We start from the raw sequence: 25,874 nt of genomic DNA on the forward strand, positions 1-25,874 counted from the left end.
GCTCGCCAGTTTGGGCAACATCCCAGCAAGGAGGAGTCGGGATAGGAGAGGACAACCGCGGGGGGCTGCGCTCTGGGGGAGCGAGGCGCTTCTCCAGACCCGGAGGCTAGACATAGGCAGGGAGAGCGGTCGCGCTTGTTCAGCACCACGGACAGCGGCTGCTCCCGACCGAATTCGGCGTGCTTAGAATCTCTTGAGAGACCCATGGACTGCAAGAAGATCAAACCTATCCATTCTGGAGGAAATCAGCCCTGAGTGCTCACTGGAAGGACAGATCCTGAAGCTGAGGCTCCAATACTTTGGCCACCTCATGACAAGAGAACACTCCCTGGAAAAGATCCTGATGTTGGGAAAGATGGAGGGCACCAGGAGAAGGGGGCGACAGAGGACGAGATGGTTGGACAGTGTTCTCGAAGCTACGAACATGAGTTTGACCAAACTGCGGGAGGCAGTGCAAGACAGGAGTGCCTGGCGTGCTCTGGTCCATGGGGTCACGAAGAGTCGGACACGACTAAACAACAAGAATCTTCGAATTGTAGAGTTGCAGGGCACTCAAAGGATCATCTAGTCCAACCCCTCGCAACCCCCTGTTCCTTAGCATGTGGCCATGTCTCTCCCCGGTGCACATGGAAGGCAGTCTGTGCCCTGTGGGGAGATTTCGCCTGAGTAGGAAGACGAGGTTCTCCCAAACCACAGCTTCCTTCGCAGCCAGCGCTAATCTTGCCCCCCTCCCACCGCCAAATTTCCCACTCCCCACTCCACCGTGACAGCGGCCGGAGGGCCAGTGTGTTGGGTCAGCTCGGCTGCTGGCCTCTACTTCCTGGCTCTCCCCTGTGGGGATTTGCCCCTCTGGCCTTGACTCCAGTTTTGACAGTCTTACTTTGGGGTTCCCCGCAGCCCAGGTCTGGATCTCCTGGTCTCTTGAGCCTGAAGCAACACTTCAGAATCTCACCCTCCTAATTGCACCTACCGGTAGTGAAGGAACGCGGAGGTGGGACAAAATGTTCCTCCTCTTCAGCTATGCTGTTGTTGTTGTTGTTGTTGTTAATAATAATTAATAACTAAAGTAAATTAGATATTGCATCGCGGCCAAAAACCCCCTTCAAGTGACCAGCTGGGAACAAATTCCCCGGAACCCTCCCTTGAACGCGCCGACTGCTAGGTGCTACTCCCCCCCATCCTCGCGCGTACCCCAACACACTGCCAGGTGATCAGATCCCTTAAGGAAACAGCCTACGACTTCGTGGTGTCTGAAGGTTCAGTGTGTCGCCTGCAGTTTCAACTTTCTTACCCTTACTAGAAACAGACCCCGCGGCCTTGTTTCTGCTCCCCTTTCTGGACACAGATGCTTCCAGCCCCAACTCCACCCATTCGTCTCCTTCCTGCATTGGACGGGGTTGGGCTAGATGACCCCCGGGGTCCCTTGCAACTATTTAGTTCTATGATTCTCCGAGTCACTTGTCAGTGATTCTTTAACTGTGATTCCTACATAGCAGGGGGTTGGACTAGATGACCCTTGGGGGTCCCTTCCAACTCTAGAATCCATTCATTCTGTGGTTTTATTGGGTCACGCAGCCCAGAGCCTGGAGGGGTAACGGGGGGGCGAGAAGGCAAAGCAGGGAGCGGGGCGGCGGGGCGCGCAAGTGCCTTGGAGTTCAGGACAGACGTCCAGAGGATCGCACGCAGCCTTGGGGCGGGCGAAGGACTCTGAGCTCAGCTGCAGAAGCGCCGAGAATCCAGCCCGCTTCCCCGCGGGGGGAGCCGCCCGCGAGTCCTGCTCAGTCCTCCGCCCCGTCCCAGGAGGGTCCTTCGGGGGCCGCCGCCGCCCGCTCCATCGGCAATCCGTCCATGTCCCGAGCTGACGTCAATGGATCTCCCGGCCTGCTCTATATAAAGATTCCTCCCGCTGCTCCGCGCACCCTTCTTCTTCCCGGCTTGGCAAGGACACCGTGGTGAGAGAGAGAGAAGAAGAAGAGGAAGAGGAGGAGGAGGAGGAGGAAGAAGGAGGAGGAGGAGGATAGATATTTCCTGAGGAGGGAGCCTGGTCCGGGGCCGGCCTGCCCCGTGTCTCCCCCTGTTGGCATCGGACACCAGGAGCGGCTGAGAGATGGCTGGTGAGGGACTTGGGTGGGGGCGCAGTCCTCTCTGCCCTAGAGTTTGCCCGGGGAACATGAGGGGCGAAGAGCTGGAGGAGGGACGGGCAGTGGGGGGGGGGGTGATGAGCTGCTCTACAGGTGGGCGTCGTGGCTCCTTCAGCCTCTGCCTCGCGCGCTGCGACTGAGCCCTGTCGCTCTCCGGCTGCTCACTGCGAGAAACGGCTACGGGCCCCCTTCGGCCTGATCCGGCGGCTCCGGGGCTCTCCTGATGTTCTGTTCCTCTCCCCTTCTAGGCCTGGACCACCCCAGCATGAGGCGGGCGCAGCTGCCCATCCTCGTGGCCTCGCTCCTGCTGGTGTCACATGCGGCTCTCGGAGTCAGGCCAGCGCCGGTCCTCGACGGCAGCGCCGAGAGCGGCTTGAGCCTGCGGCTGCGGCTGCTGCTCCTAGGGGAAGACCGTGCCGCCGCTGCCGCCGCTGCCGCCGCCTGGCCCCTCCCGCCCCCGCTGCCGGCTCCGGGGCCCGACGGGGTGGCCCTGCTGGTGCGTTCGCTGCCGCGCTCGGGCCCCGACGTGGAGCTGCTGCGCCGCCGCCTGGCCGAGCGCCTGAAGCGCCGCGACCCGCCGCTCTCCATCGACCTGACTTTCCACCTCCTCCGTCAGATGATGGAGATCTCCCGGGCGCAGAGTCAGCAAGCCCAGGCCGAGCAGAACCGCCTCCTCTTCGACTCAGTGGGCAAGTGAGACCCGGACAGGCCGGCCGGCCCCGGACCGGCTTCGGTCTCCTCCGCCCGGCCCACCCGCAGAAGGAGACCGCCCCTGACCAGCAGCCCCGGGAAGAGACGGCGCAGACGGGACGCTCTTGGTGCAATGGAGGGGCGCTTTTTTCGGAGTGCGAGGGGAGAAGGAGGGCCGGGAGGGGAGGACGGAGGCTGGAGGGGGGATCCCTCCTCTGTGGACCTGGGGAGGGGAGGCTGCCCGGCGGGAGAAGCGCAGAAGTCCGGTGGAAGCGCTGGGTGGAAGCGCAACCACTCGCCTCAAGGATCAGCCACTGAACTGCCTAACGGGATACGCTCCCTTTATGCTCTTGCGGGGGGCACTGGGAAGGGAGGGAATTTTTTGCGGGGGGAGAGAATCTCAGTGGGATGGAGGGGGAAGAGGCAGTTCTCTACTTCCTTGAAGTTACACACACACGAACACCAACCACGCTAAGCCGCTCCAAGAGAGACTGGCGAACTTGAAGCGCTCTCATCCTGCTCGGTCTGTGCCCGATCCTACACACGTGTCTTTGGAAGTCAGTCCAACGGTCATTCCGCGGGGCTTCCTTCCAACGAAGCGTGTTACGGGGTGGGCAAGCGCTGTGGGAGGTGATGGTAGAAGTTGCGGCTCTCCTCTCCTGAAATCCTGCCCCCCCCGGGCCCAACTCAAGGGAGTGGGTGGAGGAAGAGACGTTTTCGAACCTCTCAGGGTGGTAAATGCAGACGCGGCTCCCCGATCCTGGTGCTGGGACGGTGCAGGACTATCCCACCCAAATCGCCCCCTCCCCAAACGTAGGCGCAAGAGGCTCCTGCCCAGCCAGGCTTTGGCCGCACCATCAGCACCTTAGACGGCACCCCCCCCCCCAAGAGTTGGATTGAGAGTCGGCAGGGAACCTCAATTGAGAGGAGGAAATTGAGACACCCCCCCCCTTTCTGGGCACCAGAATAACTTTGGTTATTAAGCGGCAGCCATCACTCTTAAAACATATGGATTTATTATTTTCAACTATTTACTACTACTATTGTTGTTGTTGTTGACGGTGTAAATATTCGTAGCCCCGAAGGGATCTCTCCGAACTGAGTGAACGGGCAATAAAATGACAAACGCAATCCAATGTGAACAAGTGTCAAGATAGGCAAGATTTTGGGGCGGAAAATCTTAATTTCACGTGCACTCTCGTGGGGTCTGGAGCTGACGGGCCAGGAGCGACATGATCCGGGATCCGAGGAGGAGGAAGCTGAGTGAGGAGAGGGACGCCACTCGCGGCAGATGCGGGAATTAAGGCAGATTTCACGCGAGGGATCCTTAGGAAAGGCGTTGGAAATAAAACTGCCAGTATAGTGATTATAGAAATGCAAATCTATGGTGTGACGACCCTCCCTTGGAATAACTGTGTGCAGTTCTGGGCGCCTCACCTCAAAAGGGATATTGCAGAGTTCAGAAAGGGATATTGCAGAGTTCAAAAGCGCAGCAGCCTAAAACGGTCAAGGGAGTAGAGCGTCTGGCTGCCCTGTGCAGAAAGACGGCATTTGGGACCTTTTACTTTAGAGAAAAGGGAGGAAGAGGCGACGTAGTCGGTGTTTATTAAATGAAAGTTTTCCTCCTCTCCTCTCAGAGCAAAAAATATTTTGTGGAGCTGGGAAAAAGGGTTCGGGAAAGGTCCATCAAGGGGTTGGAGCGATTCGCCTATTTGGAAAAGTTTTCGGATCTTTTTAGCTTGGGGGAGAAGGAGGGGCCTGGTGAAGGGTCTCTAAGCTTCTGCCCTTGTTCCAGCCCCTCCCCCTTCCCCCCGGGGTTTCCAGGTGGTCCACGCCGTGGGCTCCCCCCCTCTTCTCCTCGGCAGCCCAGCTGGGGCGCTGGAGAAATTGGGGCGCGTGTCTCCGGGTTCCTCGCTGCCCTTGCCCAGCCTCTTCCCTTCGCCCCGTCTCAGTCCTCCTCTTCGGCTCCTCGACCGGTGGCCGGAGACCCTGCGGATGGACTCCGCCGCAGGGCAGTTTTTAAGGGATTCCTGCACTGCAGCGGGGTTGGACTAGATGACCCCTGGGGGTGCCCTCCAACGCTACAGTTCTAGGTGCTCCTTGGACTCCCCTCGCTCCCCCCCTCCCGATGCCACTTCCGCAGGCCGAGAGAGCTCCCCCTCCCACCAAAGGAAAAACGGGATCTGGGACGACCGACTTTAGCAAACGTGACACGACTTTATTCTCTCGGTAGATTAAAAACTCAGCCAAGTGCGAAAGCGAGGAAGTCCTTTGGCGGGGGCGGCGGCGGGGGTGCGCGCGGCTGCTTTGACTCCTCAGTGCTGACCTGCTTGAGGCGAAAAGAGCCACACTCAGCATTGGGGGAGGGGGGTGAAGAGAGGGGGGCAAGCAGGATTGCCAGGCACACCCGCCTGGGCTCATCGGCCAGGAAGAGAGAGGGTAGCCCCCCCCCTCCAGCCCCACCAGCAGAGGAAGGCAGAATTTCTCTTTTAGGTCCAGCTCGGAGCAGAAAAGCAAGGAGGTGGGGGAGCCCTGTAAACTCTGCATCTGGGAGTCCTCAGGGGAGAGGGGGAGATGCCTTTGGGGGGGGGGCTGACTGTGCCCCACTCAGTGCTGAGTCAATGGGCTGTGGATGATGCTGATCCACAATGGGGGGGTGGGGGAGGAGCTGGAGCCACACCCACATCCCTGACTCCCCCCCCAGCCTCATTTGCCCTGAGGCAGGTCACGTGGGCTGGGGAAGGAGGAGGAAGCTGCCAACTTACCATGAGAGGCACTGGCTGGCTTTGGCCTCAGGCGGGGCAGATTCTCTCCATCTAGGTAGGCAGAGAAAAGAGAGACCCCAGAGCCCTCGAGCCCATGACTAGATTACTTTTTGGATCCCAAGCAAAATAAAAAAAAATCCTTCAGTAGCACCTTAAAGACCAACTAAGTTTTTATTTTGGTATGAGCTTTCGTGTGCATGCACACTTCTTCAGATACACTGAAACAGAATCTTTGGATCCCATTCAACTCCACAATGACCCTCTGGTTCACATGCCAGCGGGGAGGGCCTGTGTTTGAGCCCAAGCTCAGAGGAAGAGAGGAAGCAGCTGCCTGGCGCAGAGTGAGGCCCTTGCTTGGTCCATTGAGCTTAGGGGACAGCGCCCCCCCCCCAGGTCTCTGAAGCCCTACCTTGGGAAGCCACTGGGGTGGGGTGAGGGAGGGTACCTGCCAACAGAGCATAATGGGCCTTCCCTCTATTATGGGATGTCTCCTCTGGCCTATGCTGCTGGAGGGAGAATGCTGAGCAGTGCTGGCATCCTCTTCTTTGTCTTCCTCACTTGCGATGCAGGCATTTCAGGGGGTTGGCAGTGGCGAATTTGGGGGCTCCCCGATTTCAGCCATGCCCTGCGTGGGGCTAGAATTTGGTGCGCCCTCCCCCCCTGCACTCTGTTCTACAGCATCGTGGTGGTGCCCCCTGCAGCTCGGCGCCCATTGTGGCCAAACGGGTCATGCCGCCCTAAAGCCGCCTCTGGGGTTGGTCTAGATGGCCCTTGGGGTCCCCCTCCAGCTCTACCATTCTATGATTCTACACAAAGAAGCTTCTACAGCAGCAAAGCCAGTCAGTTCCATGGAGACCCATCGCTGGAAGTGGGACAAGAAGAGCTCTCTCACCACCGCCACCAGATTTGCTTTCAGAACATAAGAGAAGAGAAACCTACAGGTCGGGCAGCCATTGGCCCTTCCAGACCAGCCTCCTCTCTCACTGGGGCCACCTGGGTGCAGAGGCAGTTTCACAGCCACCTGAGCAGCGCAGTCATACTGGGTGCCACACGCCAGGGGGCGCCACAGCAATGCTGGAGAATGGAGAACGGGGGTGGGGTGGGGCTACACAAAGAAATCAGCAAGCAGGATCTGATCCCAAGAGCCCCCTCCCCTCCTGTGGCTTCCAGCAACTGGGATTCAGAAGTCCTGACTAGCGGCCCTTGATAGCCCTCTCCTCCTCCATGAATTTGATATTCTCCTTCAGAGGAGAGTTCCACAGTTATTTCTCTTATCCGTCACGCATCTTCCAGCAGATCCATTCCTGGCTTCCTGAGTAAATTGCGTGTGTGAGATGGATGGCGTCTTCTGGAGACCAGGCCTCGTTGACCCACCCAGAACTCACGGTGCTCGATGGCTGTGCCCACCCCCAGCCAGACCAGCACCCCCCCTTGCCCCCCTCTCCCTTCCAGCCCCGACTCACCTTCCGTCCCCTCGGGGGCATCTGTCCCCTCCAGATGTTCTCCCTCTTCTGCCTCAAAGCCCCCCTCTGGGCCCAGCCCCTCCTGCTCAGCATCTTCTGCAGCAGCATCTGAAAGGGAGGAGGAGAGAAAGGGGCAGATTATGAAGAATTCCCTTCCTTCAGCTGCCTGCGATCTGTTTGTGGGAATGTTGTGGATAGTAGGAGAGGATCTATTGATTGAATATTATCCTTCCTCACTCATGCTAGTGAGCTGGTAGCAGAGTATGTTCCCCTGTATATAGCAGGAAGCTAGTTGGTAGATTCGTTTGAATCTCTCGAGTTCAGCAATCCAGTCTGCCTTGTCCAGACTGAATTGATCCTGGTAAATCCCCTTTTATTCCCTCTTAAAAAAGAATAAAGACACAACAGTCTTCTCTTCAAAGTAACAAGAAGTTTACTTGCATCCAGTTCACAGTATGATCCTGAAGGCAAGCTCTAGCTTGTAGTTACAGAAGAGAGTGTGAGTTTATCCCATATGGGGATTGAGCCCATGTGCTGCTGGCTGAGAGCCAGCAGACAGCAAAAGACATCAAGATGGAATAAAACAAAGGAGGAGGGAAGATGGCTGCGTGACCAGCCCTTTTATGGGGTCTCCCAGGGTCACACCCATCTACCTGGTCACACGCAGGGGGAGGATGCCCCAGACCAAGTGTCACAGGAAGTCCTCCTGGCTGCAGCAACATCCCCCTGTGGGTCCACTCTGGGGAAACAGGAAATGCTGTATTTGACTGCTTTCTGTGATGTCACATCCTACACTGTAGCCAACCTACCACCTCAGGGAAAGTCACAGAATCCCAGGGAGATGGGGAAAGGACATTTTCTCTCTCTGCATCAAACGTACATAATTTTTTTGTCTAAGGTTTTCTGGAAGCCCAGGTACTGGCAGGTGCAAGCAGGGTTCTAGGTGTCTTCTGTGCAGACACAGACACAATCGTACCTGAAACACTGGGGGCTGGACTAGATGACCCTTGGCATCTCTTCCAGCTTTACAGTTCTAGGATTCTGTGAACGCTCTTTAGACTAAAACTGCCAGCTTTTCATCTGTCTGCCAGGCTATGGGGGGGAGGGAGCAGACAGGCTTAGAGGGGTTAGGGTTAGGGAAATTATTAATTTCTGTTATGGAAAATGGGGAAGGGTGTTACGGGAAAACTGAACCATTACCCTTATGTTAATATTGTTTACCAGTATGTTAATATTGTATGTACCTCCCCTTTTCTGAATGTAGGAACAATGCTTTGGAAATATATTCTGGGATTTAGGTGGGAAGTTTTAAAAGTTCTTGCAACCCTGCTCCCGCTGTTCAGTCTTGGCTTGAACCTGCTGCGCAGTAATAAACTTTTCTATTTTGCACCCGGATGCTGGCTGGACTCCTTCCTTTCCATTCCACAGTGGACCGCGGGCTCATGCCCGATGAGCTGGGTGGCAGAGTAGCCTCGCACCCAGATTTTCCATAACACTTCCCTGACTGTGGCTCAGCCCAGCAGGCCAGCAATCCTGAGCTCTGCCCAGGGAAGCAGATGGCCGGCCAGCGGCAGTCTTTCCCTTCTTTCTCCCCATCCCCTTCTGGTCCAGGTGTGAGTCTCACCTGTCTGGAATTCAATTGTCCTCAGCATTTCCGCCACGTGGTCGATGTTGACCGTGAAGTGGTCCATGCTTTCATAGCCAGGCTCTGGGTGGCTGCTCATGGAGACTTTGGACATGTCTGTGATTCTGCAGGGGAAAGGAGGAGAGAGATGGGACCGAGCCCATTCACCAGGCAGGCAGGCAGGAGGCCCACTTTTCACCTGGGTTGCAGCACAAAGTGTGTCAAGAAGCGTGATTCCTTTCTCTTCCATAGGGTGGGAAATTAGCAGCCAAATTTAACAAATGCATATTCTTGGGACTGGGCTGTCTTGCTCAGGGCCGTCTTAAGCGCCCCTGGCGCCGTGGAGTGACGGATCCCTCCGGCGCCCCCCGTCCCGTTTCCCAGCGCGGTGGGCGGGCGGGTGGGCGCAGCGCGGCTGCCACAAGTGCTGCTGCGCGGCGGGCGGGCAGGCACAGCGCAGTTGCCGTGGGCGCAGCTGCGCGGGGAACCGGCAGACCGGCGGGCCAGCAGGCGGGTGCAGCTCGCGGCGCCCTCCTGGCGGGCCAGCGCTGTGGTGCCCTGCGCCACCCAGCCTGGCCGTAGGGCCGGCCCTGGTCTTGCTGGTAGGCAGATACTCAGGCCACAGAGAGGGCTCTGCGTGAGGTCATTTCCCCTGCATTCCTGGGGAGGAAAGAATACATCACCCTTCCTGTCCCTGCCCTCTTCCTTTGACCAGCTTTGGAGGCAGACATGCCTCTGCTTGCTCCAGCACATGCCTGAACATATCAATATTTTGCCTGCAGAGTTTTTACTGCTGCCATTGATCTGTGAACCAATGCATGATTCTAAACCAAGTCAATACTGTATTATTTTTAAACTTACTTCCCAAGCTGTTGCCAGACTATTTATTAAGGAGAGCCAGCTTATTCCATAGCTGGACTTGCTCTGCAGGCCTGATGCATGCACTAAGGCTGACTTTGAACCCAGAGAGAGACCCAGCTGCTCGTGGGTGGAGTGGGTGGGTGGGGGGTCCCAGTTTGGAACCTCAAGCTCAAGAGCAGGCATCCCCAAACTTCGGCCCTCCAGATGTTTTGGACTACAATTCCCATCATCCCTGACCACTGGTCCTGTTAGCTAGGGATCATGGGAGTTGTAGGCCAAAACATCCGGAGGGACGCAGGTTGGGGATGCCTAGTCAAGAGGATCCAGTATAGCCAATATGTGGCTGAGTTGGGGTGAAACTTGGGTGCCTGGGTGAGGGCCGCTCCCTACTGTTGACTTGGCCCACCGTTGTGCCTCCGGTCTGTGGGGTGGTGCTGACCCCCTGGAACCGCCCCCCCCCCGGAAAGATGCAAGAGGCTCTGCTACTCACTTTTTGATCAGCTCCTTTGCCTGCTGCAGGAAAAGAAAGAGAGCATTTCAGCACCAGCCCTGGCAGATATAACACTTTGAACAACCCTCTTCACAAACCAAAAGGGGATCACTGATTTCCCCAGCCCCTCCCACTATTTTCTGTGGGTCCCTGCCCCCCACTCACCCACAGACCTGAGCTGTCTCAGGCATCCTGCCCTGCCCAGCCCCCCCCTCCCGCTCCTTCCACCCCACCTGCATTTACCTGGAGGTAGGCGGCCATTTGGGGCTCCTCCATGGACTGGATGGCCGACTCCACCAGCTTGGAGGAGACCTCCAGGTGGTCCCCATACTGGCGGATGAGCCCCCGCACCCGCTGGAGCTTGTCGTCCTGCTCCCGCCCGATCTCCAGCAGAAGCTCCTTCTTGCGTTCTTCCAGGATGCTGTACAAGGAGTCAAAGCGCAGGCAGAGGTGCTGCTTCTGACGCCGGGCATTGTCCTGCCAGGGAAGGCGGCGGGAAGCAGGTTAGCACGGGGGGCTCCCAAACCTTTCTGGGCCTCTGCCCCTTTGGTTCCCAGAGGCCCCCACCCTACCCTATAGAAAGGATCGTTCAACAGTAACACAGTAAAATTCAAAACAATGAATTGCACATTTATTAAAAATGCATGAACTTGATCCAGTGACCCTGAAGTCAGATATTAATTTGAACCTCCAGCACCCCACTGCATCTTAGCCCCCCCCCCCAGTTAATCCCACTGCCCCCCAGGGAACACTACCACCCACTTTAGAAACCACCAGCCTGCCAGGTTTGTCCCTTGGCAGGACTCAGCCATTTCCTTTATTTGTGAGTCACCTTTTGGCCCCAAAGGAGGGTCCAAAGGCAATTGCAACTTTAAAGGTTTACGGCTATATAATGGCAGGTTTTTATATCAGATCAGAGATCTCCTGGGGCTTCAGAATTCCTGGCATATTCTACAGGGGGGCCTCTTCTCCCCAGATTCCACTTGGCCAGGGGATCCACCAGAAGAGACGGCCCACAACTGGGCGCCCAGTGGGAGCATGGAGGCTCCTCCCCACTCACCTCAATGGTTTTGCAGATCTCCTCCATCTGGGTGATGATGGCCTGGATCCGGTCGTTGCCAGCCACCAGCATGGCGATGCCATCGCTCAGCTCCCCCTGTCAAGTCAGAAAGCGGGAGGAAAGGAGGGCAGGGTGTCAGGACTCAACAAGGCTCAGCCCCAGAGAGCCCCTTCTCAGTCCCCGTACATCCTCTCATCCTCTGCAGATGCCATCAGGGTGAGGGGAATGGCTCTACATTGGCTCCCAGTACATTTCTGGCCATGGGCGTACCCAGGATCAAAACTAGGGGGGGCAAGGGGAGGGGCCAAGGCACAGAAGGGGAGGGGCCACAAAGTGGGCGGGGAAAGTGCAGTCAGATGCGCCGGGCTGGTGGGCAGAGACAGAGCCCAGCCCAGCCCAGCGGAGCGCGAGTTCGGCGTTCCCGCCCACCGCGCCGTGCTCCCTGGTTCCCCGCTGTGCTTGGCCTTGCCTGAGGGTGCGCCTGGGAGCTGGAGGGAGGGTGTGGCGCGGCGCGGTGGGAATGGCGAACTCGCGCTCTGCCGGGCTGTGCTCCGCCTCTGCCCACCAGCCCTGCTTCTAGGGAGGGGCAGCCTGCGGCCCCCACTTGCCCCGCGGTGGGTACGCCCTTGTGGGGGGGGGCAGCTGGCTTCTAGAGTAGGGCAGCTGCCCTAACTTGCCCCGTGGTGGGTACGCCCTTGTTTCTGGCCACGATTCAAAGTGTTGGTGCTGACCATTAAAGCCTTAAATGGCCTCGGCCCAGTATACCTGAAGGAGCATCTCCACCCTGGACACCGGGTCTTCTGGCGGTTCCCTCCCTGCGAGAAGTGAGGTTACAGGGAACCAGGCAGAGGGCCTTCTCAGTGGTGGCGCCTGCCTTGTGGAATGCCCTCCCATCAGATGTCAAGGAAATAAGCAACTATCTGACTTTTTGAAGACATCTCAAGGCAGCCCTGTTTAGGGAAGCTTTTAATATTTGATGAATGATTGTATTTTAATATTTTCCGGGAATCCGCCCAGAGTGACTGGGGAAACCCAGCCAGATGGGCAGGGCACAAATAATTAATTACTATTACTATTATTATCATCATCACCATCACCATCATCATGATGGTATCCAGGGATGATGGTATCCAGGGTATGTTTAGCCTGGAGAAGAGAAGGTTAAGGGGTGATATGATAGCCATGTTCAAATATATAAAAGGATGTCATATAAAGGAGGGAGAAAGGTTGTTTTCTGCTGCTCCAGAGAAGCGGACACGGAGCAATGGATTCAAACTACAAGAAAGAAGATTCCACCTAAACATTAGGAAGAACTTCCTGACAGTAAGAGCTGTTCGGCAGTGGAATTTGCTACCAAGGAGCGTGGTGGAGTCTCCTTCTTTGGAGGTCTTTAAGCAGAGGCTTGACAGGCATATGTCAAGAATGCTTTGATGGTGTTTCCTGCTTGGCAGGGGGTTGGACTGGATGGCCCTTGTGGTCTCTTCCAACTCTGTGATTCTATGATTCTATGATCATCATCATCTGGGTGGCCTCTCACTCTCAGGAAGCTGCCTTGGGCCCATTGAGCTCTGTATTGTCTACACTGATTGGCAGCAGGGGCTCCCCAGGAGTTCAGAGGAGGGAGCCTTTTCCCAGTCCTAGCTGGAGATACCAGGAATTGACCCAGGACCTTCTGCCTGTGGAGGAGAAGCTCTTCCGCTGAGCTTACAGACCTTCTTGTAGGGAGATCTTCACCTGCCCCATGTCTGGACTTTCAGGTCAGAAGGTTCCCTTTGGAGACCAAGCCATGGGGTGAGGGAAATCAAAGGTCCATCCTGGGCAGGGAGCACAGGGCATGCCAAGCCCACCATTGGTGGGGAGAGCCCTGGGTGGCGACAGGCCATGGGAGGAATTCCATGGGGTGAGGGTGCTGAGGGATGGGGGGAAGGTCCAGGTTGCTGGTCCTTAAAGGGGGCACCCTGCACAGCTACGCTGCAGCCTGCAAGCCCCACCTGGTTGTCCCCCAAGAGCATGCCTCGTTTCCCATCCCTACCCGCTTGTCACCTGATGCTCCTGATGTGGGTTTGGGGAGGTCAGTCTGGATCCCTTCCAACTATTGTGGTTCTGTGCCCAATGAAGGTTAGGATTTAACAGAGGAGTTCACTGAACTGGTCAGACAAATGCCTTCAGAAGACTGTAATCCACTGGGAGCAGTCAAATACAACATTCCTTGTTTTCCTAGAGTGGACATGCAAGGGGATGTTTGGTCCAGCCAGTCGAAACTTCCTGTTCCTCCTGGGCTGGAGCATCCTTCCTTTGCATGTGACTAGAGGTGGGTGTGACCTTACCTGTCCAGGTAACAAAAGGATGAGTCATGCAGCTCTCTCGCGCTCTCTCTCACTTCCTTTGTAACTACATAAGCCTGCCTTCGGCAATCTAGCAGTGAACTGATGACAATAAGATTGCCGTGTCTTTATTCTTTTAAGAGAATTTACCAGGAATTTACAATTCAATCTGAGACAGACTGAATTGTATAATAGTGAGAGGCTTACACAAGCCTAGGGACCCAGGTGGCGCTGTGGTTAAACCACTGAGCCTAGGGCTTGCTGATCAGAAGGTCGGCGGTTTGAATCCCTGTGACGGGGTGAGCTCCCGTTGCTTGGTCCCAGCTCCTGCCAACCTAGCAGTTCGAAAGCACATCAAAGTGCAAGTAGATAAATAGGAACCGCTACAGTGGGAAGGTAAACGGCGTTTCCATGCGCTGCTCTGGTTTGCCAGAAGCGGCTTTGTCATGCTGGCCACATGACCTGGAAGCTATACGCTGGCCATAGCTGCCAAGTTTTCCCTTTTCTCACGAGGAAGCCTATCCAGCATAAGGGAAAATCCCTTAAAAAAAGGGATAACTTGGCAGCTATGACGCTGGCTCCCTCAGCCAATAATGCGGGATGAGCACGCAACCCCAGAGTCCGTCACGACTGGACCTAATGGTCAGGGGTCCCTTTACCTTTACCTTTACGCAAGCCTGCAACCAGCTATCTGCTGTGCATGTAATGTAAGAAAGGGCAATGTAACTGCTACATAAAGAAACTTGCTAGCACAAGTTAGGAAGGATAAACATAAAAATATATCCTCTCCTGCCACCCTGAACATTCCCACAAAGACAACCTCCTCAGCTGACCACTTCAGTGTTCTTGTCATGTTGCAAGAATCATAGAATCATAGAATTGTAGAGTTGGAAGAGACCACAAGGGCCATCCAGTCCAACCCCCTGCCAAGCAGGAAACACCATCAAAGCATTCTTGACATATGCCTGTCAAGCCTCTGCTTAAAGACCTCCAAAGAAGGAGACTCCACCACACTCCTTGGCAGCAAATCCCACTGCCGAACAGCTCTTACTGTCAGGACGTTCTTCCTAATGTTTAGGTGGAATCTTCTTTCTTGTAGTTTGAATCCATTGCTCCGTGTCCGCTTCTCTGGAGCAGCAGAAAACAACCTTTCTCCCTCCTCTATATGACATCCTTTTATATATTTGAACATGGCTATCATATCACCCCTTAACCTTCTCTTCTCCAGGCTAAACATACCCAGCTCCCTAAGCCGTTCCTCATAAGGCATCGTTGTGACATGAGGCTATTGTCCAGGCTAATGGGGGGGCCCTCTCCTGCACCCCTCCCTTAGATGCCAGTGTGGAGTGGGTGAGCTGAGCTGAGCTGAGTTGGGAGAAGGCTGGAAGTTGGAGACACAGAGACCTGCTTGTTCTGTGCTGAATCCAAAGCTGCCGCTAACGGAAAAGCAAGACCTGTCAGGATGGTGCTGGGAGCCCCATCATCCTGCGCTCATCCTTTGTACAGTATATATGGGTCAATGAAATTCTAAGGGCACCACAATCCTAAGGGAACTTCATTCCAGGACCTGCGGCAGCGACTGGAAGCCCTGGAGTCTCTCAGGGGTGGTGTGGGACCCTGGTGTCCAGGGCTCCAAAGCCAAAGGCAGCTCCTGCCCCCTTCAGAGGCCCAGGCCAGAGTGTGCCAGTGGGGCTGCAGGGAGAGGGTACCTTCTGCCGCTTGTAGATGTTGGTCAGGGGGGCCACTTCGCAGTCCTTGTGGGCCCCAAAGACTTTGCACATGGAGCAGGTGGGGGCCTCACAGGTGAGGCAGTAGATGTTGATCTTCTCGTCCTCGTGCTCCTCACACATCAGCTGCTGCTCCGCCTTGGCATGGAGGGGTCTGGGGGGGCACAGAAGGTGTGGGATGAAACACTGGGGCAGACAAGTCACAACAGTTCCTAGAGTGTCCACTAACAGGAACTTACCTGGAGGGACACCTGATTAAGTTCCTGTTCCTAAAGACATGCAAATGAGATGGACTAGCTGGGACAAAGCCTCTAACCAGCAGCCACTCTCTCTCTTAGCCTTCTATCCTTCGATGGGAACACATCTCCAGAGAATCTCCAGTTAGGATGGTTCTCCCTCTTGGCCTGCAGCCAAGAGTGAGACCAAATGGAGCCTTACTTTACTAAGTTATATTTGTAACTTTTCTAAGCAAGCCTGCCTTTCTGAGATTATGCTGTTAACTCAGGATGAAGCTGTAAGTAAACTCTATCTTATTTTATAAACACTGTGTTGTGTATTTCTTTTAAGAGGGACAAAGGGGACTTTGCCAGGAAGTGTAATATTGTACAGGTTCTAGCAAACCTGAACGCACACGCTTTGCTGCGCGCAAAAGGGGAATGTCACTCTGCTGATATTGGAAGCTTGCTAACACAAGCTTGGATAGGATCTATCTAATAATATATCCTAATCCACATCTCTAACATTCCCACAGAAGGGAGAAAGAAAGGCTGGGTGAACCCCACAGACATTCCTCCTCCTGCTCAAGAGACTACTGTAATGTTCTCACCCCTGAGACTAATGTTCCTGATTTGGCCAGGAAAGGACCTGAACAGGGCTTCTTTTTGTCAAGGTCAAACCAATGTAGAACTGGGGCCCCGCCTTCACCCAGGATGCAGCAGGTCAAGGAGCCTGGCTCTCAGAAGCAGTGTGGTGCAGTGGTCAGAGTGTCAGACTGGGACCTGGGAGACCATGGTTCAAATCTCTCCCTTCGGCCATGAAGCTCCCTGGGCATGACCTTGTGCCAGTCACTGCCTCGCTCTGCCTAACCTGCCTTGCAGGGGTATTGTGGGGGTTAAACGAGGAGAGGGGGGGCCATGTTTCAGCACCTGGAGGATCCCTTGAGATAAAGGTGAGGTAGAAATGCAACCAACTAATAAATAAATATAGCTATGTATATATAGGATTACATGGTTAAGTTTCTACGCCTTGGTGTTGCAAATGTGAAGCCGACCCAGAAAGTGGGAGCAGAAATATACGTTAGCAGAGCAGGCAGCCAACAAAAGCAGGTCAGGTTCTGTGGACCCTGCAAGGTTTGGGAATAGCACAGAAATTCTGGCTTGTGTGTATTTTGATAAGGGCTAATGCAAAAAGTGCCCTGCAGGTTGAAAGCTCATTTGCCCCTTTGCAGGAGGAGGGGGAGATGTGCTGGTTATTGAATCATAGATCATATAGTATGAAGGGACCCCCAAGGGTCCTCTAGTCCACCCCCCTGCAATGTGGGAATCCCAGGGGAGGAGCCAAAATCTGAGGGCTGCCCATTCATTTGGCCAGAAGGGAAGCTTATGGGTAGAAATGCCTGTGAGCAGAGCAGGGGTGGGGGCCCCTCGAAGGTCTGACCACCCCTCCCCCGCCCACTGCTCACCGAGAGGATTCCTGCTTGTAGATGTCAATGATGTTTTCCACGAGGAGGTTGCGCTGCAGCCCATAAACGCCATGACGGTCCAGCACCACTTCATGCCGGCAGGATGGGCACCGGAAGCGACCTCCTGAGGACACCGAAGTGGAGCCGCGCGACTGCCAGAGAGGGTTGGAGGCCTGTGGAGGAGGCGGGAGGGGGGGTCACTGTGGGGTGGAAAATAGATCTGACCCCCATGTGAGTCATTAAAAAATAGTTGACTGGGTGCCTAGATTCAAAACATGGGGCTTTGCACCCTCTCCAACAGGAGAGAGCCCCCAGGAAAGTTTTAAACAGTCCCAAAATTAAGCAGCAGTATAATGTGGGAATGTAGATTGTAAAACCCTTTTGAATATCCTGTTTAATCGGCTTTAAAGCTCATGACCCTTTCTCTCTACCCCTCCAGCAAGGAATAGACCACACACTCTTAAGTAACTTTAAAAGCTTTCCTTACTAAAGCCCAAGGTTGGAGTCATGCACTATTCCATGCAGCAGCAAGGAGAACACAGGTAGGATAGTCTTGTGTGCAAAATATAGATTATAGTCTTAAGCATGCGGTCTGTACTTTGGAGCAAGTTCAGTCCTGGTTGGTTAAATAGCTGGTAGAGAAGCAGCTTCACTTCTTCCCTCAGGAGGTAAGGGAGGAGCACCACCTGGCTGAGTGTGCAAAGCCCCACATTTTGAATCTAGGGGTGGCTGTGGCTAGGGACCTGCCGTCTTTCTTCATTCGTGCTTTTCCCTTTGGCCACGAGGTGGCACTGCTGAGGCAGGCGCACACACACACACGCACACACACACACACACACACACGGCTCTCCCTCCCTCATCCCACCCCCAGGACCAGTCTCCAGAGAACACAGTTGCTCCTGCTTTTTCCCTCGGAAGGAACAAGGCAAGCAGTAGCCACGCAGCCTCCCCACCAAACCAAAATGACGCCCTCCTGCAGTTGTGGGTTCCAAGATGACCCCTCTGGGTTTTTGGGGAAGGGTCGCAGGCCCGACAGAGATGTGTTCAGCTTCAGAAACATTCTTCCCCCATGATTTGTGTCATGGGGTTTGGGTGCCACCTCTCCTTGACTGGTCCCCAAATTTGGACCTTGGGTATACTTGGACTGTTTAAGTTTCCTGTAAGGGTGAATGTGGGGTTTTTTCTTGGGGGAGGGGTGTTGCCTGACTGTAGAACAAGGGTTTTTTTCAGCCAGAACTCACCGGCACGGGTGTAGCCAGGATTTATTTTGGGGGGGGGGGCACTATGTGTGTGTGTGACAGAGAACCGAGTTTTCTGTGACGCTATTGGTCAGTTAGTTACGTGTTTTATTTATTTGCTTGATTTAGGGGGGGGCAGCTGTTCCCCTGTCCATCAGTCCCAGCCATGCCCACGCTCACCGGAACTCCGTTCTGGCCCCTCTCAGGTGAGTGCCATTGCCAGACCCCTCCATGAACCTGGAGTCTAGGGAAAGGGGAACCTACAGGCTTTGGGTGGGAGGAGGGCAGACAGAGAGAGAGAAAACCAAGGAGGCAAAGCAGGGCCCCAAATTTCACATCGTTCTTTGATTGGTGGCAGTGCTCTGTCTCCCGCAGCCTAAGGCAGAAACGGCCTCTGAATGCCAGTTGCTGGAAGGCCCTGGAGGGGAGAGGGAGGGGAGAGTGTTGCTCTTGAACTGCTTGTGGGTTTCCCATAATGGGCGTCTGGTTGGCCACTGTTGGAAGAAGAAGAAGAAGAAGAAGAAGAAGAAGAAGAAGAAGAAGAAGAAGAAGAAGAAGAAGAAGAAGAAGAAGAGGAGGAGGAGGAGGAGGAGGAGGAGTTTGGATTTGATATCCCGCTTTATCACTACCCGAAGGAGTCTCAAAGCGGCTAACAATCTCCTTTCCCTTCCTCGCCCACACAAACACTCTGTGAGGTGAGTGAGGCTGAGAGACTTCACAGAAGTGTGACTAGCCCAAGGTCACCCAGCAGCTGCATGTGGAGGAGCGGAGACGCGAACCAGGTTCCCCAGATTACGAGTCCATTGCTCTTAACCACTACACCACACTGGAACAGGATGCTGGGTGAAATGGCCAGGTCCTGCAGCGCTCTTTGAATGTTCTTATGCCACATGAAGGCAAATCTGAGCTGGAGATGATTTAATTAATTTGAATACCACCCTATACCCGTATTCTCAATAACAAAATCACAATATAAAAAACACGAAATGCATAATAAAAACAAAGACAACCCAATACTTCCACAACACTTTTAAAAGGTGTTGGTACCAGCCAATCTCTGGCAAAATCTATTACTGCTCAGGAAGATAGATACAATACATACAAACGAGGCAACTTTCAGTGCCCCGTGATTTTGGGGGTCAGTACCATCACAGTTGGGGTGTTTTGGTTCTATGGGTTCCCATTCTCTGATCGTTGAGGAGCACCACTGACTTTCTGAGAAAACTACAGTCCATTGGCAGCCTTTCAGAAAACGCCATCCTTCCGCCTGTGGATATTAAGGCATCCTTAACACACACTCCATATGGAAGTAAAATAAAAAAAATTCCTTCAGTAGCACCTTAAAGACCAACTAAGTTTTTATTTTGGTATGAGCTTTCGTGTGCATGCACACTTCTTCAGATACACTGAAACAGAAATGACCAGACCCTTACACACACACCCCTCTGAATACACTGTTTCAGTGTATCTGACGAAGTGTGCATGCACACGAAAGCTCATACCAAAATAAAAACTTAGTTGGTCTTTAAGGTGCTACTGAAGGAATTTTTTTTATTTTACTTCGACTCAGACCAACACGGCTACCTACCTGTATCCATATGGAAGGTCATCAGAGCATGCTTGAAACAATGCCTCTTTGTGCTATGAAACCCGGAATTACTCCACTTTCAGAGGAAAACGTGCATCTTCCGTTGAATGGCAGCGTCTCAGTGCCTGGCTTAGAGCAATCTGCTCCGGTCCCCAAAGCCTGACCTGCTCTTGGGATAAACGGACTGTGTCTTTCATCACCTGGACTCACAGGCAGGAGGTGCTTGAGCCCCTAAACTAATGACTTCCAAAGTGGGTAGTATTGCCCCTTCTGGGGGGTAAACTTGGAGGCCCCAAGAGCCAAGGGGGAAGCAGGGGGTATCTGGAAGTGTCAATAGCGGAATTTGGAAAGCCAGTATCACTGGATCAAGTTCATCCATCTTGCAGAATAGTAGTAGTAGTTGTTGTTGTTTAGTCGTTTAGTCGTGTCAGACTCTTTGTGACCCCATGGACCAGAGCACGCCAGGCTCTCCTGTCTTGCACTGCCTCCCGCAGTTTGGTCAGACTCATGTTCGTAGCTTCGAGAACACTGTCCAACCATCTTGTCCTCTGTCGTCCCCTTCTCCTTGTGCCCTCAATCTTTCCCAACATCAGGGTCTTTCCCAAGGATTCTTCTCTTCTCATGAGGTGGCCAAAGTAGTAGTAGTAGTAGTAGTAATAATAATAATAATAATAATAATAATAATAATAATAATAATAATAATTTATTATTATTATTATTCATACCACACCCATCTGGCTGGGTCTCCCCAGCCACTCTGGGTGGCTGCCAACATAATAATAATAATAATAATAATAATAATAATAATAATAATAATAATAATAATGGTGCTGGAGGAGACTCTTGAGAGTCCCATGGACTGCAAGAAGATCAAACCTATCCATTCTTAAGGAAATCAGCCCTGAGTGCTCCCTGGAAGGACAGATCGTGAAGCTGAGGCTCCAATACTTTGGCCACCTCATGAGAAGAGAAGAATCCTTGGAAAAGACCCTGATGTTGGGAAAGATGGAGGGCACTAGGAGAAGGGGACGACAGAGGACGAGATGGTTGGACAGTGTTCTCGAAGCTACGAACATGAGTTTGACCAAACTGCGGGAGGCAGTGGAAGACAGGAGTGCCTGGCGTGCTCTGGTCCATGGGGTCACGAAGAGTCGGACACGACTAAACGACTAAACAACAACAACAAATAATAATAATAATAATAATAATAATAATAATAATAATAATAATAATAATGTGATAAAACATCAGGCATTAAAAACTTCCCAATACTGGGCTGCCTTCAGATGTCTTCTAAAAGTCAGATAGTTTTTTATTTCCTGGAGGGCATTCTTGGGAGGGCGATCCACAGGGTGGGTGCCACAACCAAGAAGGCCCTCTGCCTGGTTCCCTGTAACCTCACATCTCACAGGGAGGGAACTGCCAGAAGGCCCTCGGAGCTGGACCTCAGGGTCCAGGCTGAACAATGGGGGTGGATTTTGACTACAATTAATTCCTACTGTTTTGAATTTCCTTGAGTTAATATCTTCCTTAGTGGCTTGCCTCAGCTGCAACAAAACATGTCTCTCCTGCGTCGGTCTCTACAGCCAAAGCAGTCTCTGCAACCTCCTAACATTTTGTCTTCACCACAAAGGTGTACTCCTCCACTGACAGATGCCATACAACCAACCAGTCAAAGGTAGGGTGGGGGGCACTGGGGTGGGGTTTATGGAACCAAGGGGGTGCCCCCTAAAAAAAAAAAGTTTGGGAACTACTTCCCTAGACTGTTCCACAAAAGAGGTCCACTCTTCTCCGCCTACATAATGGACAAATAAACCTCACCTTAAATAGGAAACCTACTGACTTCTGCATGGTGACCTGCTTTTGGCTCCCACCCAAAACACATCACAATATCCATTGTCCACAGCCAAGCCCTACCAGGGAACTGCATCTGTTCAGACTCGTCAGAAGCTCACAACGGAAAAATGCACACCAGGCAAATATCCACCCAACAAAGCGGAGGAAACTCCAGAACAGGTGGATCCCAGGTAGGAAGAATCAGCTACACCACAGGGCAGATGTGGAAGGAAAATGACAGGTCGCCACTTGCTTCCACTTAGAATCATCGAATCATAGAGTTGGAAGAGACCACAAGGGCCATCCAGTCCAACCCCCTGCCAAGCAGGAAACACCATCAAAGCATTCTTGACATATGCCTGTCAAGCCTCTGCTTAAAGACCTCCAAAGAAGGAAACTCCACCACACTCCTTGGCAGCAAATTCCACTGCCGAACAGCTCTTACTGTCAGGAAGTTCTTCCTAATGTTTAGGTGGAATCTTCTTTCTTGAAGTTTGAATCCATTGCTCCGTGTCTGCTTCTCTGGAGCAGCAGAAAACAACCTTTCACCCTCTTCCATATGACATCCTTTTATATATTTGAACTCAGGTGCCCTCCAACACTCCCCCCCCCTTCCACCCCAGAGCTGAGATGGGGCTGGGGGCTGGCTGGGCAGGTGCGGAGACGCCACTCGCCCTCACCTGGAAGATGTCGTTGGCACACTTGCGGCAGAGGTTGTGCTGGCAGGGCAGGATGACCACGGGCTTGGTGAACATCTCCAGGCAGATGGGGCAAATGAGCTGCTTCTCCAGGTTGTCCATGCTCTGCGAAGTCCCCAGCAGCGGCTTGAAGCCCACGGCAAAGTTCATCCCCGCAGCGGCCCCCTGCGCACTCCAAGGGTGGGCAACTGTGGACACCCTGGGCCTCCCTCTGCCCTCTTCCGCTCCCTGCCCCCTATCTGCCCCTCACGGGTCTCTCTGCCTGCCTTGGACCCTTCCTTCCTGCCTGGCTCCCTCTCGCCTGGCCTGGTCCTTGAGCCTCCGCCTGGCTGCCCTCGCTCCTGGAAGTCCTCTCTTGCCTTCCCAGCCTGGATTCCTCCCTCTCTGGTTCTGGGGCTGCTTCTGGCCACCACCCCTCCCTGTCCTGGGCCTACCGGGCTATTTTTAGGGGGTCACGTGGTCCCAATGGCATCCCAGCTGCCATTTTTGTCCCAGCAATGGGGGGGGGCAGAGAGGGGAGAAGCAACAGCAGCTGTCAGCAGCATCAGGTGACACTTAGTCACTGTTCCTCAACAGGGCACTGACATCTTGGGCCTGGGAAGGGGGGTCTCCTCTGATATGGGCCATGTTTTCCATCTCAGGGTCCAGCCCCAGAACCGCCTCTTTCCCTTTCCCACATCTTATTGTAGTGAGAAAAGCAGGGGTTGCGTTCAGGAGACCGAAATAGGAGGAACGGCATTTAATGGAGTCCATGTTTGTGTATCGGGCAAGATCAAAACTACCTCTCTCAAGCTGAGCTTTTATCATAAACTGCACAGCCACCCAATCTTAAACAACTCCTCACCCACAATAACACAACCACCAGACTTAACATGGACACTGGTACCAGAGCCGGCAATAAACCCAGATGCCAACTTTGCTGCCACATACACCCGGACAACACCATTACTGGCCCCAACAACATCCAACATACCATCTCAGGACTATTTAATTGCTCATCTTCTAACATTGTGTATGCCATCAAATGCCAACGGTGCCCTTCAGCTCTCTATATTGGACAAACAGGCCAAACCCTACGCCAAAGGATAAATGGACATAAATCTGACATCAGGAACCAGAAGACAGAAAAACCAGTAGGAGAACACTTCAATCTCCCAGGACATTCTATACAAGATCTCAAAGCAGCTGTTTTATTACAGAAAAATTTCAGGAACAGACTGGAAAGAGAAGTTGCTGAATTGGAACTCATTACCAAGCTTAAAACCATGGAGCCACCTGGGATGAATAAAGACATTGGATTCTTATCTCATTATGCATGATCAAGCTTTCTTTAGCCCTTGCTCCCCCCCCAGGACCAATTGCAGTCATCAGCAGCTATTAACAGCCATCTACAGGTTTACCACTCCCATCAGCCCATCACCCATTCCCACCTCACCCCCACCACCCTCTGTATATACATAAGGGTCTGACTCTTCTGTTTCAGTGTATCTGAAGAAGTGTGCATGCACACGAAAGCTCATACCAAAATAAAAACTTAGTTGGTCTTTAAGGTGCTACTGAAGGAATTTTTTTATTTTACTTCGACCCAGACCAACACGGCTACCTACCTGTAACCTGCACAGGGTATGTCCCCCTGATTCAATCCAAGGACTGAGGTCCCCACCCCCACCCCCAAATCCCTTTGGATTTCAGCTCAGATTCTTTTGCACAAAACCTTTGAAAGCATCCAAGAAGCAGCAAACGTCAGCAGAGAGTTTGTGGCGGAACTCGATCACTCGAGAATTCTGTGGACGTTCCGTTCACAAATGTAAGGAAATATGGATCACACACACACACACACACACACACACACACACACACACTCAAAATATAGCTTGTGGAGGAAGTCCGTGTAGTACCACTGAGTTATTTTAAGTTCCGTGAAAAGGAAGATCTTGCATTTCCGTCTGAGGGCAGGGACATGCTGCCAGGTTCCAGCAAGCTCTTTTGGAGGGAATCGGAAAGGGGCCAGCATGGAGAAGTCCCTGTTCTTGTGCCTTGTGAGAGGAAGTGTGCAACTGGAAAGTCCAATCAGATCTCCTCCTCCTCCTCCTCCAATGTTACCAGGAGGTGCCAGGCAGCTGGACTACTGCAATGCACGCAGTGTGGGGCTTCCCTTAGGGTTGGTCTGGAAGCTGCATCAGATGCAGAATGTGGCAACCAGGTTATTATTATTAATAATTATTAAATTCATGTGCTCCCCCCTTCATCTGAAGATCACAAAGCAGTTCACAACAGGTTGCTGAGAGAGCACCTGGATTTGCAGGTATCCCACCTCTGCTGAGGGAACCGACACTGGCTGTTCATCAATAGGAGTATAGCATCTAGATCTAGGGAAGTAATAGTACCACTGTATTCTGCTCTGGTCAGACCTCACCTGGAGTACTGTGTCCAGTTCTGGGCACCACAGTTCAAGAAGGATACTGACAAGCTGGAACGTGTCCAGAAGAGGGCAACCAAAATGGTCAAAGGCCTGGAAACAATGCCTTATGAGGAACGGCTTAGGGAGCTGGGTATGTTTAGCCTGGAGAAGAGAAGGTTAAGGGGTGATATGATAGCCATGTTCAAATATATGAAAGGATGTCATATGGAGGAAGGAGAAGGATTGTTTTCTGCTGCTCCAGAGAAGCGGACACGGAGCAATGGATTAAAACTACAAGAAAGAAGATTCCACCTAAACATTAGGAAAAACTTCCTGACAGTAAGAGCTGTTCGGCAGTGGAATTTGCTACCAAGGAGTGTGGTGGAGTCTCCTTCTTTGGCGGTCTTTAAGCAGAGGCTTGACAGGCATATGTCAAGAATGCTTTGATGGTGTTTCCTGCTTGGCAGGGGGTTGGACTGGATGGCCCTCGTGGTCTCTTCCAACTCTATGATTCTATGATTCTATGATTCTATGACCCATGAGCAAAGCCATGCTGCGAACATATACGCGTGCTTCACCTACAGCAGGGGAAAGGGCATTTCATAATGCAGGAGCAATAGTGGAAGCTTCCCCTGACCCATAAGATTGGACCCCTGTTATTATGAGGTTTGTCATTCTTCTCTTTTTTATCCTTTCTCCCCGATTTCATATATGCATATTGGTACAGCGCTCAAGACAACTTTTAATATTGAGTTCAGAAATGCTTTGAAGCAAAGATGCATTCTAGGTGTGATGCAAGCAGGGGCCCCCTGCCAAAGTCTTGTGGGTCTGATCAGAGCAAGTCCTTTGCAGCGCAACGTTTTGCCCTGTAATCTGTACCTGCCATGAATCCTCTGGCTTCCCTTCAGGGTCCCCCTCTTTCTGCTTCCACCCATAACACTCAGCGAGGCCCCCACACACCTATGACAGGGTTTTTGCAGCAGGCCCAAAAGAGGGAGGGAGGGAGGGAGGGAGGGAGGGACGGGCAGACAGACAGACAGACAGACAGACAGACAGACAGGCATACAGACGCCTCTTAAAGCCACTTCCACCAATTTAACAATGTGCTCAGCATTGTGTTGTGTGTGTATCGTCTCCAATTGGATTCTTGCCTCTCCACCTCTCCATGAATAACACCATGGAAGTCATGCTGCCATCCTGCAAATAGGGAATATTTGGTCTCCCTCTTCACTGACCTGGGGGCATTTGGGCTGTTTCTCCTCCAAGACAAGGCCCATCGTGGAAGAA

The 25,874-nt window shown here is 53.1% G+C and overlaps 2 protein-coding genes across 3 annotated transcripts; one reads left to right on the forward strand and one right to left on the reverse strand.

Moving 5' to 3' along the window:
• The first annotated feature begins 2,406 nt into the window (after positions 1-2,406).
• Positions 2,407-2,838, forward strand: UCN (urocortin). Its single transcript, XM_035109534.1, has one exon. The coding sequence runs from the start codon at positions 2,407-2,409 to the stop codon at positions 2,836-2,838; it is 432 nt and encodes a 143-aa protein (XP_034965425.1).
• A 2,193-nt stretch (positions 2,839-5,031) lies between these two features.
• On the reverse strand, positions 5,032-22,580 carry TRIM54 (tripartite motif containing 54). Of its 2 annotated transcripts, none has more exons than XM_060273248.1 (10): positions 22,169-22,580; positions 16,827-16,999; positions 15,128-15,299; positions 11,095-11,190; positions 10,278-10,511; positions 10,035-10,057; positions 8,684-8,808; positions 7,060-7,167; positions 5,597-5,647; positions 5,032-5,157 (listed from the first exon to the last, which is right to left on the reverse strand). In XM_060273248.1, exons 1-10 carry the CDS (start codon positions 22,334-22,336, stop codon positions 5,147-5,149), a joined length of 1,161 nt encoding a protein of 386 aa, XP_060129231.1. In that variant the 5' UTR covers positions 22,337-22,580; the 3' UTR covers positions 5,032-5,146. The 2 variants fall into 2 exon arrangements, with proteins under 2 accessions (XP_060129231.1, XP_060129230.1); XM_060273247.1 differs by having other exon boundaries at positions 5,033-5,160.
• Positions 22,581-25,874: the final 3,294 nt, after the last annotated feature.

The sequence above is a fragment of the Zootoca vivipara genome, chromosome 3, assembly GCF_963506605.1.
Source record: "Zootoca vivipara chromosome 3, rZooViv1.1, whole genome shotgun sequence".
Lineage (NCBI taxonomy): Eukaryota > Metazoa > Chordata > Lepidosauria > Squamata > Lacertidae > Zootoca > Zootoca vivipara.

Coding starts and splice junctions, on each gene's coding strand:
- TRIM54 (XM_060273247.1), bottom strand. CDS start 22,336: ATGAACTTTGCCGTGGGCTTCAAGCCGCTGCTGGGGACTTCGCAGAGC. Junction 15,300..16,826: donor TACAAGCAGGAATCCTCTCG/GTGAGCAGTGGG, acceptor GTGCCCCCCCAG/ACCCCTCCATGCCAAGGCGG. Junction 11,191..15,127: donor ACATCTACAAGCGGCAGAAG/GTACCCTCTCCC, acceptor CTGACTTGACAG/GGGGAGCTGAGCGATGGCAT.
- UCN (XM_035109534.1), top strand. CDS start 2,407: ATGAGGCGGGCGCAGCTGCCCATCCTCGTGGCCTCGCTCCTGCTGGTG.